This window comes from Sciurus vulgaris, assembly GCF_902686455.1.
Source record: "Sciurus vulgaris genome assembly, chromosome: 1".
In the NCBI taxonomy this organism is placed as follows: Eukaryota; Metazoa; Chordata; class Mammalia; order Rodentia; family Sciuridae; genus Sciurus; species Sciurus vulgaris.
Genome location: NC_136461.1, coordinates 174752994 through 174769627, shown reverse-complemented (window position 1 = coordinate 174769627; position 16634 = coordinate 174752994). Strand labels below are relative to the sequence as shown.

Here is a 16634-nt window from a genome sequence, read left to right as displayed (position 1 = left end):
TGTTAATCCAGCTTTCGTTTAAGATGAACTATAATTCAGAATCCTGGAAGTTTCCGAGTGAGCAAATAAAGCATTACATCAATATTGCTGTCACAAGTGAAACCATTAACCCTTAAACAGACAAGATGGCTTCATAACCATTCATGATAGCCAGCCTCATCTCTTCACATGTTTCAAATGCATGACCTAAAACCTCATTAGGATATTCAGATATTAGCCAAAAAGATTATTTTAAAATTCTGTTAGACTATACATTTTGATTGACTTTAAATGTCTGAATTTGAATCTATATAATAGGGAAAATAGTACAGATTTCTTTTTTCTTTTTTTTTTCTCTCTCTTCTTATTATTTTTTATTTCCTTTTTTTTTTTTTTAATGGTACCAGAAATTAAACCCCAGGCACTCGACCCCTGAGCTATATCCCCAACTCTTATATTTTTTATTTTGAGACAGGGTCTCAGTAAGTTGCTGAGGCCAGCCTTGAACTTGTAATCCTCCTGACTCAGCCTCCCAAGTCACTGAGATTACAGGTGTGCACTGTACTTGGCTGGCAAATTACTTTTTAATATGCTAAGAAATTCAATAAGAAATTTATGGTACATACATACAGTAGAACACTCTTCAACCATTAAAAATGGCACACTGGCAACATGGAAGGATATTCACAATATGGTACGTGAAACAGTTAAACATTGGTATATATAATAAGAATTAAATAAATACATATGGGGGGGGGAAACACTAGAGGACCATAGCACCAATATAGTAGGAGTTATTTCTAGTTGGTAGGATTATGGGTAATTTTTATCTTCTCTTCATTCATATATTTTCTAAAAAAATTTTATGGTAAAATGTAGAACAAATTGTAAGAAAAAAATGTTACTTTAAATCCTCTGACAGTGAACTTAATTGAATATATATTTAGGAAAGAATTGTCAGAGTCTCCGATCTCTAAATTTCAAGAAACAAGTGCTAGGTGTTGTGCGTTTTGCCAAGATACACAAGCAAGACACAATTATTTCTTGCCTTCTAGAAATATGGTCTGGAAGGATTGTAGGACATTTGTGAGCAAGCAACAAGTTTTGTATGAACTGTTTTCTCCTGATTATCTTGATAAGAGTAGTGAGACCACATGGCATACTGGGAATAGTATTGAACAAAGATGAAGCCCCACTCTGTCACTCACAGAGGTGTGACCATAGACTCATTAACCTCTGTAGGCGTTGGAAATTAAGATCACTCTGTTAGAGAAGTACAGCTGCTGAAATAAACAGACTGAAGAAATATAGCCAGATTTCCTTTAGACATAGCTTTTTTTTTTTTTTCTTGCCCAACATCTGTGAATATGTGCAAAGCTTAGGGTTTTTGTTTGTTTGGTTGGTTGGTTTTTTGTTGTTTGCTTTTTAGCAGGTGTTATTTGTTTGCTGTTGTTTGTTTGTTATGTAGTGCTGGGGATTAAACCCAGGGCCTCAAGCATACAAGCACTCTATCACTATCACTGAGCTGTGTCCACACCCCAGAGCTTTAGGTTTCAAGAACAGTCATTCTAAAGTACTAGTGGTTAGGATTTAATGACTTCATCTGAAATTCTGGCTTCAAGGTTCTTTGAGGTTATTATATGTTTTGAAACAACAGTATCCTTTTAAAAGGATAAAATAACCAACTCAGGTATAGAGAATATAGATTTCAGAACTCCATTTACTATATTTGATTCATTTTCTCAATTTTGGTACTTTTCTTTGGCATTAGAAAGTGTAGGCAGTAAGACCTGATAAAGTCTCTTAAGCTGTGCCACTTTTTTCCTTGCATTTTGACAGTGTCTGATGCTTTGATCTTTGATTAAAATTGCTATTTAGGAGCTGGGCACAGTGGTGCACACCTGTAATCCCAGTGACTTGGGAAGCTGAGACAAGATGATGACAAGTTCAAAACCAGCCTCAGCAAGTTATCAAAGCCCTAAACAGATTAGCGAGACCCTTAAAAAAATTTGCTATACAGGGATGATGTAGTCAGTCCATTGGAATCAAGAAATGTAGCACTTACTCTTGCCTTACCCAGTGGCTTTTCATAATGACAAATCAATATTTATGTACAGTGGTAGATATTAGATATAGAAGGCCACTTTAGGTTACATGTTCAGTATATATTTAAATAGAATATCTTTTCTCCATTATATCTTAACCATCAAGAATATGATCTTAAAGTTTTGATTATTTACCTAAGATTGTGAGTCTAGAATTTTAGATATTAAATTAAAAGAATATTAGATAGAACTTCCATCAAGTGACATGCTCCCACCGAGACTTCCTTATTGGTTTATTTAGATTCAGACAAGAGCCATTTGACATTAGGGGCACTTTTCTAGGTGATCACCTCATCCAAAAGGATGTCTGACTTGAGGAAGTCCATTAGGAAGTACTGAGAGAATGAGTTGAAAGTGTCAGTTTGCACCAGCCCTCAAGACCTGACCCCCAGTTCTGTTTGAACAATCCCAGCATGTCTACCTCTGATCCAGTCCACAGACAATATCCTTTCTGGGCCCTGTCCCTTAGGATGCAGAGCTCTGGTGAAGAATCAGCATACTTTCTGGGGCATAGCCACTTCCACCATGGACTCCTCATGCACCAGACCTGGTGTTTTTCTCCTGCCAGGATCCAGTTCACTCTTTCCTGGGGTTCTGTCTTCCACACTAGATGCCTTCTCATTGCTAGAAACTGCCCTGATACCAGATTGATGATCTGTGCAAGCTTTCTTCAGTCTAGCAGAGTATTGTGCTCAGCCTTGTGAGGAGAATGACTTGCATATTGAGTGCTGGAGTCCTAGAGCTGGTTAGTAACTGAGCTGGGATTCAAACGCAGGAATTTCAGCTCCACACGTGTTCTAGGTGGAGTGGCCAAGCTCTTGACAGCCTCCAACCAGCAGGAAAACATCCTCTCTGTTGTACACCCCTCAGGGTAGTCTCTCTTAGGAGAGTCAGACTATATTATATGTCTTTCCCTCCTTTCCCCACCTCTGAAAGCAGCTTTCATTACACTTAACTTTTACATTCATTCACAGGGGAACTGACTCAGTCCTCAGTGAATTTTTAAAGGTACTTGTCACTGTTCACACTCAGTAGTGCCTCTAACTCTTATTGTGGAATGGTTCTTAAACACCCCCTTTGGTGAGTTCTAGGGATCCAACTATGCTTTTCCAAATGCTTAGTGGTACAAAGAAGTTACCATAAATAACCTAAAGCCCAGAAAGATGACTCCAAAGATGGCCTTACATTGTTTTTTGCATTGGGGAAGATAGGCATCTTCCAGCCCAGTAGTCCGTCAATTAAAATCTTTAGGCCTTCATATGGCCCAGCAATTGTACTCCTAACAATTTATCCCAGAAAAATAAAGATTAGGTTCACGTAAAAGCCTGTACACAAATGTTTGTAGAAGCTTAGTGTAATGGCCAACCAACAGTGGATGACAAATGTTTGTACATCTTTACCATAGAATACTACTCAGCATTAAGATAGGGACAAACTGTTGCTACACACAATCTGGATGAATCTCCAGAGAATTGTGCTGAGTGAAAAAAGAAGTTCTAAAGGTTCCATGTATGGTACTGTGTGGTTCCATTTATACAGCATTCTTGAAATGACAGTTACAGAAACGAAAGACAGAATAGTGGTTTCCAAGGGTAAAGGAGAAGTGGGGGTGGAAGGGAAGAAGATACAAGTATAAAAGGGCAATTGAAAGATCTTGTGGTGGTAGAAATGTTCTGAATCTTGCTTATGTCAGTGTCAATATCCTGGATGTGATGCTGTACTGCAGATATGCAAGAAGTTATCACTTGGGTAAAGGGTACACAAGAACTCTTATTTCTCACATGTGAATCTACAGCTATCTCAATATAAAAATTTTAATTAAAAAATCTTTAGTCATTCTTGGCCCTTAGACATTAGTTAACATGTTCTGCCTTTCTGATTTTTATTCACTTTATGACTTCTTAGGGAAGCCGTTAATAGATGTCTAGTGGTTAAGGTTCGTTGAAGTTGTGGCAGTTTTCTTGGCTGTTTTCTAGTAATTTGGTCTAATGTATTCGTATAACATAAGTGTGGAAGCACATAAATGAATCTGTTATTGAATCACGTGTGTTTTGTTACCAAAGACCTTGGCACATCAGAAGAAAGTGGCAGAACCATCACCTTTTTGTTAATTTAAGGGAGTACTAAGTAGTTATTTGAGGGCATAATTATATATCTGGCACTCCATCTCCAAATGAAAAGCAAAACTTCTTTTTTACATAATGTGGACTCTTTTACCTTCAGAATAATCCCCTTGCACTATTTTAACTTTGAATGCTGAAGCCGAGTCCTATATTAAAGAAAGGCATTGGTTGTGAAGACTCCACTCCAATGGTTAGAATGAGAGAGAGAAAGTTCTAGGCATTGGATGAATTCAGGATGTTTGTTCAGAAGATTAATGGTTCAGTAATACTAAGTATGTCTGAATTGATATTAAGAGATCACAGAAAACTAGGAAACAAGGATAGATGTTTTTTGTATTACGTCTTCATATTTATTGACACTGTTGTGGAGATGGTGCTCACATGCAGTTTATCAGGCATTATCACCAGCTCCAGCTTAGCACTAATAGCCCTGTGATACAACCTGAAATACATACTGTAAATGGAGCATCATAAAATGCCATTATTTCCCTACATGAATTTATTTAAGGTATCTGATAACAATGAACATGACTGACCAAAAAAAGGTTAATATAAGTTTCAACTTGACAACAAATTTGGGATTTGGACTTTATATCACACCAGTTAGCATAGCACATTTCAGCACATGGTCGATATTTAATGCATTAATATTGCTTTTTTTGTAGTTCATATTGCCTACTTATATCCCTGCTTCTATGATCTGTCCAGAAGAATGTCAAGTGAGCAGTCAGGGTACTTTCATAGTCTAGATCTCAGTGGACAGTGGGCAACCAAAGCAGGTCCCAATGGAAGCATTAAGATAGGGTGACACCACGGTTCAGGAACAAAGTCAGGTGGTATAGAGAAGATTGCACTAGATTTGGGTCAGATTTTCACACTGAATAGAAGAGGAAGGACATTCTCAGGAAGAGATGTAAGTATACATTCAAGATAGATTAGAAAAAAAATTTTTCAGTATGGGAATTGAAATCAGTGGTATTCTACCACTGAGTTACATCCCCAGTTCTTGTTTTATTTTTATTTTGAGTCAGGGTCTCACTAAATTGCCCAAACTGGCCTTAAACTTGGGATTCTCCTGCCTCAGCCTCCTGAATCTCTAAAGACTACAGGCATGTGCCACTGTACCCATTCAGAAATATTTTTCCTCATGTATTCTCTTGGTTTTTCAAAAATTTTTTCTAGTTACAGATGGACATAATACCTTTATTTTATTTATTCATTTTTATGTGGTACTGAGGATCAAACCCAGTGCCTCACGCATGCCAGGCAAACACTCTACCACTGAGCCACAACCCCAGCCCTTATGTATCCTCTTGGTTTAAATGTAAATGTATCCTCTTGGCTATTTTCACTGTTCCTTCCCATTCTCATTATGAATAGTGTTTTATTTCTACAAGTGCTTTTGTAAGGGACAGAGATGTGGGTCAGTGGTAGAGCACTTGCCTACCATATGCAAGGCATGGGTTTGATTTCCAGCACCTTAAGAAGAGTTTAAAGAAGTAAAATGATGTTTTTGTGGTGTGATCTGGGAGCCAGGCTCCATTTATAATGTTTAAAAAATAAGCATTCTGAATTCCAGACAGTGACTGTGGGTGCATTTGGGGGGCCTAGTTTGTTCTCTGCTGATGGCACATAGTTTGATGTTTCTTCTTTCATGCTTTCGTGTTTGTGGATGACATTGTAGCTCCACATTAAGCCCTTCCTTCCTTGCTTTTCACTGCTTTCTTGCTGGCCAGTTACTTGCTAGTCTGAAATTTGCTGTCCCACTGCAGGTTTTGTGGGGTCCTTCGGTCTGTCTGTGTGGAATAGAACAGGACATTCTTTCTCATGTCACACCTTTGCTATAACTTAATTTTCTTTTTATTGTAGATCCTTGCTGGCATATTACTGAATATTTTTGTTGAACCTGCTTAAGAATTCAGAGAAACTGCTGAGTGACCACTGGAGGAAAGATCTAATCTTACACTGACGTAAGTACTTTTTGCTGTGGGCTCCCTCACACTGTGTGAAAACCTTAGTGACCTGTGGCATTGTATTAAAGGAGATTCAGCTCTGTGATCAAGATGAACAACACTGTTCATCTGTCATTGGGGTAAACATGGGGGTGAGGTTTGCAAGATTCTCAAGGACAAAGAAGGTGACAAAATTCTCTACACTTACTCGCACCTAAAATTGAATAGACAAGAAAGGCTTATATTCTTACTGAGCCCACACTTAGAAGAATCCTATTCTGACAAACACAAGAATTCTTACCGTATTTGAGTCAAAATACCAAGGAGATCTTTTTTCAGTATCTATTCTTACAGAATTTAGACAAACTATATTATCTCTCAAAAAGCTCTGAATATATGGTGTTTTGTTTTTAAAAAGGTTTGTGATAAGCTTTTATTATACAAACCAGTAAGTACTATAGGGGGAAATGAGGAGATTACCCTCCAAAACGAGTTCCTGATTATTTTATTGAGTAAATTCTTCTCATGGAGTTAATTTTCTTAAAAACCGTTATTTAGTATTATAATCTGAAGTTTATTTCTTCTTGACCTCTGTAATTCTTGATCATAAGCAGATTTTCCCCTTATATGGAATCATCCTGACCAGCTGCTCTCCCATCATATCCACGCACTCACATCCACTGAGTCATCCTGCTTTCCAGAATGTCCCCTCCTCCTGCTGCTGTCTTAGGTCAGACTCTTATCATTTCTTGCCTAAATTGCCGCATTGACCTGTTCATTGAGCTCCCTGCCTTCAGTCTTTCCCTCTCCAGTCTAACCCTCCATGTCAGTTTCTGGCCTCATAGGTGATGCCATTTCCTTGGCTTAAAATCCTACAGTGACTCTCACTGAAATTCAAGGATAACAAGCCTTACCATGGAAGGTAAGTGGTTAGGAAGATTAGGTAAAGTTCATTAAAAGCCCTTAGTTGATGCCCGGCTCAGAGCATGGCCTCAGTCAGTGTACGCCTCTCCTTCCCCCAGAGAACCCATGGCAACAGCAGAGCTCCAGTGTAAAGGCAGCCCAGGCCTGGAGGGATGGGGGCTGGGCTGCAGAAACAGACTGAAAGGAAGGTGGGCCAACAGTCCCACTGGTATCCACAGCCACGCCTTCTGCTTTCCTGAATGCTCTGGAGCTTAGACACGAGATGAGATTGGTCTAGCACTCATTCTGTTAGTGTTCCAGGAAGAAAGACTTCACCTGAAGAAATGCAAACTGAACCCCTTTGAGCCTAAGCTTTTATAACCTTAGAGTAAGAGCGAAATCTCTGTGAACGCATTCTTCTCAGCTTTTGTATTTTCCTGTTTTGATTTGTTTTTGGTTTCCTAGTAAAATTTCCTTTGAGAGGCTTGAACTTTTTCTTCAGTGAACCAAGGGGAAAAAGAGAGAGCAAGAGAGAGAGAGAGAGATGTTACAGTGGGCACAGTTGGAATTACTGCTGTTGTCCCACCTCTGCATTCCCAGGAAGGCCTACTTTTCCTCATCTATCTTCAGACAGTTGGAGTTTGGCAAAATCCTGTATTGAGATGATCACACAATATAGCACAGTGGGGTTGATGATGTCAAATGAAGGTTAATTTGTATTGATTTCATGTCTTTTCCAATTTTAAAATTCAGTTTGTTATTTTTATTGACTTTTCTATGAAAACTTGAAATTTTGTGCTATAAACACAACATTCTAAAGGTCCTTATTGAGTGTCAATTAAGTTAATTTTTTTTTATTCAGGTAATTTTGTTTACCATATAGAATATCGCAAATACAAGGAAAAGCAAATATATGAAAGAGAATTACTTACATGGTGAAAAGTAAAACAGCTTCATAGTAATTTAATTGCAATTTTGATCTAGCAAATGTGAGGAAAATAAAATCTTTTAATGGAAAATAAAATATAATTGGTAACTTTGTTATTGTTTCTGGTCAGTAAAGTAATTTTATTATAGACAAGAGTCCAAGAAGGATAAGAAATAGTACTTTCATGATCGACTTCATTGTCTTGATTCAGTTTGGCTTCATCAGATCTCACTCACCTCATATTTCATTACAGGCATAGTCCATCCACATTAGAACAATGTCCTACGTTTTTGTAAATGATTCTTCTCAAACTAATGTGCCCTTGCTACAAGCCTGTATTGATGGAGACTTTAACTATTCTAAGCGGCTTCTGGAAAGTGGCTTTGACCCAAATATCCGTGACAGCAGAGGCAGGACAGGCCTTCACCTTGCAGCAGCCCGAGGGAATGTAGACATCTGCCAGCTGTTGCATAAATTTGGTGCTGATCTGCTGGCCACAGATTATCAAGGAAACACAGCTCTTCATCTCTGTGGCCATGTGGATACCATCCAATTCTTAGTTTCCAATGGACTCAAAATTGATATATGGTAAGTTCTTTGTGGTTTTGAAGTCTAGTCATTTTTTATCATTAGTCTTTGAACAAGTGGTCTGATCTCAGAGTCTTAATTTTGTTTCCTATTGATCAGTTGTAATGACAAGTTCAGAAAAGCATTGAAGACTGAGATCTTGTTAGGCAAGTGAGAGAACAAGAGACTAACTTCTAGATTTACACTGAAGCAGTATAATATTTTCTGTGAAAAGAGTGGCTAGTTTCTACTAACTCATTGCATAGTGTAAGATGGGGTAAGAAGGAAAGAGCTAATATTTGTTGATAATCTACTGTGAGCTGGACTGTGTTTGCGTACATTGCAGCTCATCTCGTCCTCAGAACCAGCAGCTTTTACAGTAGTTTGTTCTGTTCATTTTATACATGGAGTTGAGATGAGATCACTTGGCTATAAGGGACAGAGCTGGAATGTGAACTTAGTTCCTGACTCCAAAGTTCATTTGCCTTCTGTCACATAACATACCAACTTCATAATCTCTCTGGGGTTCAGGGTCTTTAGATGGAGGAAGTTTGAGGAAATCATGGATTTTTAACTTGATTTAGAAATACCTTGTTTCTTGAATGGGAAAGATGTCAGGCCACCTTTAAAACTGAATTTGAGGTTTAAATAACAGTTACTTGCTGCCCTGGTTTATTGATGTTACAATGCTTCTGAATCTGAACAAGACTGTAAATGGTTCGTTACTGAGGTCACAATGTGGTGGGAATTAACTGCAGGATTCAGTGTGATTAGGGTTCTGTCCTGTTACTACTGTTAAATAGCTGAGTGTACAAAAGTAGCTTTTTAAAATTTTTTTTTAAGATTTTAAAAATATATGCTCTTCCATAAACTCTGTCAAATAAGAGTGAGTCTAGAACTAAACTGTCCAAGTAATCTCTGAGAAGATGTTCTCTTTTTATTTACTGTCATTTACCCACTCTTTTTACTTGTGTATTTTCCTTTTCCTTTTCCCTGGAATGAAGAAAGTAGGTTGATTCAAACATCAGCTTCTGGCTTGAACTTGGCTGTGCTCCAAGATTAATTTTAATTTTGAGTTAATTGATTCCATCCTTTCTTTGCTGAGATCTATACAAATGAGTACTAACAGGATAATATAACTGCCGTAAGCCTCTTTATTTTTATGAATTTTTTTTTTAGCAATCATCAAGGTGCTACTCCTTTAGTTCTGGCAAAGCGCAGGGGAGTGAATAAAGATGTCATCCGATTGCTGGAATCTTTGGAAGAACAGGAGGTAAAAGGATTTAACAGAGGAACTCACTCGAAACTGGAGACCATGCAGACAGCTGAGAGTGAAAGGTACTTGAGATATAACTTTTTAAGGGGCCAGTCACTAAGTACCTGGATCTTTTGTTGGAACTTTGTGAACTTGGTTTCTTTGCTTTCAATTGCAGGGTTTTGATTCTGTCTTTGAACTCTATATAGTCTTTATGAATTCAGATTACAATTGAGAAACTATTAACAGAAAGTACTATGTGCCCCCATGCACATAATGTTCAGCCAGCCACCTGCTGTATTGGCAGTGCAAGGGAGAAGAGCTAGTTAAAATCTGAATCTGAGGGAAGGAAACGGGTATTTGAGAATTCTAAGTACAGATCACCAAAAGAATCAAATTTCAAAAAAGGAAGAGAAAGATAAGACTGAGAACTTGGACAATATTAGAAAGATCAAACAGATAGTTTCAAGGATAGGAAAGTAGAGTGCTGAGAATCAAAAACAGGGAAAGTAAGATAAGACTGAACCCATACACAATTCAGTCATTGAAAGCGACTTTCATGGGAGTTGGAACTAATGAAATTTGGGTTTCTCTTAAGTAATTGAAGCTAAGATGCGGTGGCTAATGAGGTCCTAAATATCTCATCACTTTTCATCTAGAGGCAGTAGAGAACTGGTTCAGGGAGTTTTGAAAAGTTGGCAAACCATCCTTTCTGCAGCCTACTGGCTCAACAAGGGAAGTCAGTAGACCTGACCTAGTTTTTAGTAGCACACAGTTTGGTGAACCACCATGGAATTTTGGCCACTACATTATACAGAGAGTTGAGAAGGATAATAAGCTTACTATCGCTTGTTCCCAAATTTTTCTGTAGAATATAGATGGAACAAAAAAGCCCACATCAGCCATTCACCTTGTATCTGATTGACCAGGACTTGACTTTAGTGTGGCACCAACCACTCAGATACCACTTGTGTATCTGTAGGTTCTAAATTAAATTTTTCACAATCAGCCTTCCTTCATCTGATTCCTTTGCACCCATGATTGCCTTCCTCCTCCTCCTGTGCTGGCTGGTGTACTACTGGGACCATTAAATGCCACTTTCAAACTTAGGTCTTCTTTGTTTATATACTTTTACTCACATTATTATCCTAAAGCAATTCAACAGTTTTACCTCTAAAAGGGTTCATGCTCCTCATGTTACCATCAAAAGATGACAAATTTTAGATAAAGTCAGAGATGCATTTACAAGCCCTTTTCTCTCCTGTATGCTCTGGGTCAACAGTCAGTGTCAAGCACTTTAACAATGTTAACTATTCTTTGTTAAAGATCATGTTCCTTCAAAATAATTTGAAATTTATCTTCATCTTTCTAAAATGATATTACATTATTTTAAGCTTCTTTACTATGACAAATATCCAAGAATGTGTTTTTAATTGGTGTATTTTTGAGACCTTTATTTTGTTAATAGTCATTTTCCAGGAACCCCCCCCCCCTTTTGTTTTTAATCAGAAATACACGTTTATCTTTATTTTGACTCTATTTTGATTACATAACTAAGAAGTGATTAGTTGCTTAGGTGGCTCAGTATCAAATATGTACTCCTACTTTTTTTCATAAACTTTTCATGTAACTCTAGCATGAGACTTTGCATTATTTACACCTTTGCCTAAAGCCACTTCTTCAAGAATTAAATCATTAATACTTTTATTACCTAGATTTCCTACCTTATTTAGACCTCTTAGTGTCATGGAATAAATGCAGTGATTGAGGCTTAAGTTTAAAGACAATGTCATTAGGAAAATGTGCATCAAAACCACAGTGAAATACCACTTCACAGCTAATAGGATGACTATAATCAAAAAGTCAGTAACAAATGTTATGAAGGATAGGGAGAAATTGGACCTTTACTTTGCTGGAAGGAACATAAACTAGTGCAGCCCCTTTAGAAAACAGCCCGCAGTTCCTTAAAAGTTACACATATAGTTACCATATGACCCAGCAATTCCACTTCTAGTTGCATACCAAAGACAATTGAAATCATATGTCCACACAAAAACTTGTGTATAGATGTTTATAGCAGCATTATTCATAATAGCCAAAAGATGGAAACCACCCACAAGTCTATCAACTGATGAAAGAATAAACAAATTGTCACCTGTTCATCGAATGGAGTATTATTCCACCGAAAAAGGAATGAAATCTGATATGTGCTCCAACATGGGTTGGTGCTGCATAGAAGCCAGGCACAAAAGGCCACATATTATATAATTCTTCCTATATGAAATGTCCAAAACAGGCAAATACACAAAGATAGGAAGTAGATTGTGGTTACAAGGAGCTGCGGGAACAATTCAGAGTAACTGTTGGGTACGGAGTTTCTTAGAGAGGTGAAGAAAATGTATTAGAATTAGATAGTGGAGATGGTTTATAACTTTGTGAATATACTGAAAGCCACTGAACTGTATAGTTTTAAAAGATGAATTTTATGGCATGTAAATCATTTCCCAAAAAAGGTAGGGGTAAAAAGTTTAAAGGGATTGGCTAGCATATGGCATTATAACTCTGCTGAGTGCTGATGTTTTCTAGAAAAGAAGATGAAGCAAGGTTTTAAATGGTTTAATACAGTGTTTTCCTTAGGGTTTCCAGATATATAGCATAACTTCTGTGTAAGGGCCTATAGATGAAGCTGCTGAAAAACATTTCCCACTCCTACTATTTTCCTAAGTTTAATTTAGTTCCTTTTTATTATAGAGGTACAGAATGACAGAGACAGTGTAGATAACACGTTTAAAAAGAAAGATTAAACACACACACAAAATTATACTAGAGTCAGGTATCCCCTGAACAGTGGAAAGCATTTCATTGAATAATCTCTTTATGAAAAAAAATTCTGATTGGGTCAATCATGGTGGCACATGCCTGTAATCCCAGCGACTTCGGAGGCTGAGGCAGGAGGATCACAAGTTCAAAGCCGACCTCAGCAACTTAGTGAGGCCCTAAGCAACTTAGTGAAACCCTGTCTCAAAATAAAAAATAAAAAAGGCTGGGATTGTAACTCAGTAGTTAAGTGCCCCTGGGTTCACAATCCCTGATACCAAAAAACAAAAATTCTGATCGGCCAAGCTTCCTGAGCTCCTAGAGAGTGCTCACTGAATTCTCATTTGATACCTTATGTCTTTGAGTGGGACAGCATGTCAGTCTATTCAATAAACTTCATATAGTTCAAAACCTGTCCTGCGCTTTATCTTTTTATGGTTAACACTTGTTCAGGTCTTCTTAACGTTCTAATCTTTGAAACTTTCTTGAGTTTTCTTAAATTCCCATATTATTGTAGATTCCCACTGAAAATGTCTTCTCTTATTCAGAGTAGAACCTTTATTCTTTTTTGGCAGTACTGGGGATTGAACTCATGGGTGCTATCCCACTGAGCCACATCCCCAGCCCTTTTATTTATTTTTTAATTAAATTTTTTAATTTATTTTGGGTACTATACCCAGGGGTACTTTACCACTGAACTACATCCCCAACCCTTTTTTATTTTTATTTTGAGATAGGGTTTCAATTAGTTTTCAGCAAGGTTGGCCTTGAATTTGCAATCCTCCTGATTCAGCCTCCCAGGTTGCTGAGATTATAATTGAGTATCACTGTGCCTGGCTGAGACTAAGCATTTTTAATATAAAAAGAATTTGGATGTTGAATAGACTGGCCCATGAGGAAGGCAGCAGGCTGTGACTAGAGAAGCCCTATTACCAATAAAGATTAAAGGACCTTTAGTTAATGGTGCCAAGAAGTAAAATAAAGTTATAGGATTAAAAAAACTGTCAGTTTTGGATGTGCTTACTCACAGTTCATGGTAAACAAGACTCTAAGACATTGCTTTACTGTTTTCATTGTTCTGTGCCTAGATGGTTGGAGGAATATTAAAAGAAGTGATATAGGAAGGATAGTAATGAGCTTTTATAACCAATAGAGAGTTGATGCATATGATTCTTTTTGGGTTTATCTAAATGATACCCTGTTCTAGGGCCTGCATTGTGATAGAACTATGGGTGCCAATCCCATAAAGCTTTCAGTTCATAATGGTGCTTCCTTCAAATGCCAAAAGTAGAGATTCTGTGTTCTCTCTGCGGTGGTCATATTTCTCAATGACAGTGTTTTAAATATCAGAATCGGTGTTTTGATAGCATTTGCACTCCCTTATTCTATATTGTTTTATAAGACAGGACCAAAACCAATAGGAAGAAACTATTAAGAATTCCTAATGAATGGACCGTCCACATGTACATCAGACTAAGGAATAAGTTTCCATTATTACAAAATTATGCTTTAAGAAGGAATTCCTTCATTGATCAGATTATTGAACTAAAATTAATTAAAATTCTCATTAAACTTTTACATTCACACATATATGTAAGTGCTTATTTTCATTCACTTAAAATTTCAAATTAGGAGTTTTCATTTTGAATCTCCTAAATTTTAAGTGTGTTTTGGTTTATATCTTGATGAAAACAACTCATTTGACCTATGTCAAGACTTCTGCTTGGGACATCTTTATTAGGATTTTTAATTTGATTCTGCTAGATACTAAACCAAGAAGCAGTCACTACAGTTCATCAATTTATAGTTCAGGGTAGACTGTCACGGTACCTGTGGATATGTGAATGAGCATGGAAGTGGGTGAGAGCATATATGTAAGTCAGTTTTCTTCTTATAACTATTGTATTATAAGTTTGGCCTTTCATAAATAACATGACTTACTGTTTATATTTTTGAAATGGTGAAGTGTGTCTTTCTTTGTCTTCCTTTAACAGTGCCATGGAAAGCCATTCCCTCCTCAATCCCAACCTACAGCAAGGTGAAGGAGTCCTGTCCAGCTTTCGAACCACTTGGCAGGAATTCGTAGAGGATCTGGGCTTCTGGAGGGTCCTGCTCCTGATCTTTGTCATTGCTTTGCTGTCTCTTGGCATTGCCTACTATGTGAGTGGAGTGCTGCCCTTCGTGGAAAACCAGCCTGAACTGGTGCATTGAAGGAGCTCAAAGAGATGAGGCAAATGCCTATTTCTGGGCTCCCAACATTGATTCCCAGTTTCTCAAAATTTTTCTTAGTGCAAGGCAGTGAGGGCTGAGCATTTTTCTTTATGCACTTTTACTTATTGTAATCCTTTTAGAATAATAATGTGTTCATTTGAACTTCATACTGTAGTCAACTATAGTGCATCCTAATGCTACCTCTGACTTAACCTGAATTCTTAAGAAAATCTGCTCTTAGCCTTGCTTGATAAAAACATGCAAATGACTAGAGAATAGAAGTTAAAGGAAGAGAGTATCCTTAGGATAGAAACCTTACCCTGATCTTGGACCAATTGAAGTATCCAAAAAGAAAAAACGTTCCCTTTATGAATGTTTTGGGTGGTGAGTTTAGTTTTGTTTATTTTTGCAAGAGCTCCTTTTTTCTTTTTATTTACTTTCTCTGGGGAGAGGACAAAACCTTTGAACTTAGAGTACATTTTAAAAAATCTTGTATGGCAAATTAATATTGTTAGAATCTATTTGGTTTATTTTAACATTTTGAAGTCTAGTCACAAACCAAACAAAACTTTTGAAATGAACTATATTTTCTTCAAAACCGATTGATTTAATCTTTGCTTTAGGGCAATTTTGATTTATTGTAAACTGCTTTGCTTGTTAGTGTCTGTGAAAAATCAGCTTCAGGAGTTCACTTTGCTCACTTTCTACTTTCCCCTTGTATATATTTTAGAGGTGTCCTGTTCATCAAAAGTGCAGTCAGAAAACTCTTTTTCTGCTGAATATTAGCAGGAAGAAATAATTCTAATATTTAATGTCACTAGAATTCTGTAGTGCTATTGCAGTAGAAACGTCAGTTCTATAAGCTAGCTGTGCGTCACAGTTGTATCATAATTATTTAACGTGCTATACTGTTTAGAGGCCTGTCAGACTTGTCATTGCAGTCCCATCCACATCGGTGATTCTTGGACAGGAGGAACAGGTGGAGTACTCAGTCAACAGGAGCCATACTGTACTGTCATAAGCTCTTTATGACTGGTAACATTATGTACATTGAAATCTGGCCCCCAAACTCTATTGCCGCTTTCAGCAGTGTGTTTGAAGGCCTCTTTTGTTAATGTTTCTATATGTATAAATCATTTCTTAGGTTATTACAAAAGAATCTGAATGCTTAATAATTGTTCATTGAGTGAAGTCTGAAAATTGCAGTGAAAGAATTAACGGTTTTATTTTCTAGAACAATAGCATCTAAGTTACTGCTAGTTGAATTGTTGCTAGAATTAGAAATCACAGTTAGAGTAGAATTGGTACTTGTGATTCTTTTTGCTCCTTGATATTTCCTCCTTTGTATTTATATATCTGGTATTGAAACTTTTTTCTTTTGCGTGGCTTGTTCCTTCCCTAAAAAGATGTTTTAAAATTCCTGATATACTGTTTTGTTTCAGGATCAGCTTGTAGAGTCTTGCTTTTAGGTTAGATACAAACAAAATTAATCATGCTTGGTATAACTACAGCAAAAAAAAAAAAAAAAAAAAAAAAAGGCCTCAAATTCAAAGTATATTCATTCAAAGTATATTCAGAATGAAAGCTTTACATTTGTTTGTAATTCTAAACATACAAAACTGGTCAATATATGTAAATATATTATACTTTTTTAAAGATTAATGTTTCCTTTTAAGTGCTGATTTCTTTGTATTCTCTGCATTCAGTATTAAGTAAAACCACCAATAAAATATTTATAAATCCTTAATCACAGTCTACTTTCTCACTATATCATGATTTTTCTTTTAATTCAGG

At 36.9% G+C, this 16634-nt stretch overlaps 1 protein-coding gene and 1 long non-coding RNA gene across 2 annotated transcripts; one reads left to right on the top strand and one right to left on the bottom strand.

Annotated features, from left to right (window-relative positions):
• Nucleotides 1-3289: 3289 nt before the first annotated feature.
• Nucleotides 3290-8356, bottom strand: LOC306656395. Its single transcript, XR_013762504.1, has 2 exons — nucleotides 8227-8356; nucleotides 3290-6161 (listed from the first exon to the last, which is right to left on the bottom strand). It is a non-coding gene; the product is annotated as an uncharacterized lncRNA (long non-coding RNA).
• Nucleotides 8049-16372, top strand: ANKRD46 (ankyrin repeat domain 46). The gene is made up of 3 exons (XM_079131515.1): nucleotides 8049-8578; nucleotides 9737-9895; nucleotides 14624-16372. Exons 1-3 carry the CDS (start codon nucleotides 8268-8270, stop codon nucleotides 14838-14840), a joined length of 687 nt encoding a protein of 228 aa, XP_078987641.1. The 5' UTR covers nucleotides 8049-8267; the 3' UTR covers nucleotides 14841-16372.
• The last annotated feature ends 262 nt before the right edge of the window (nucleotides 16373-16634 follow it).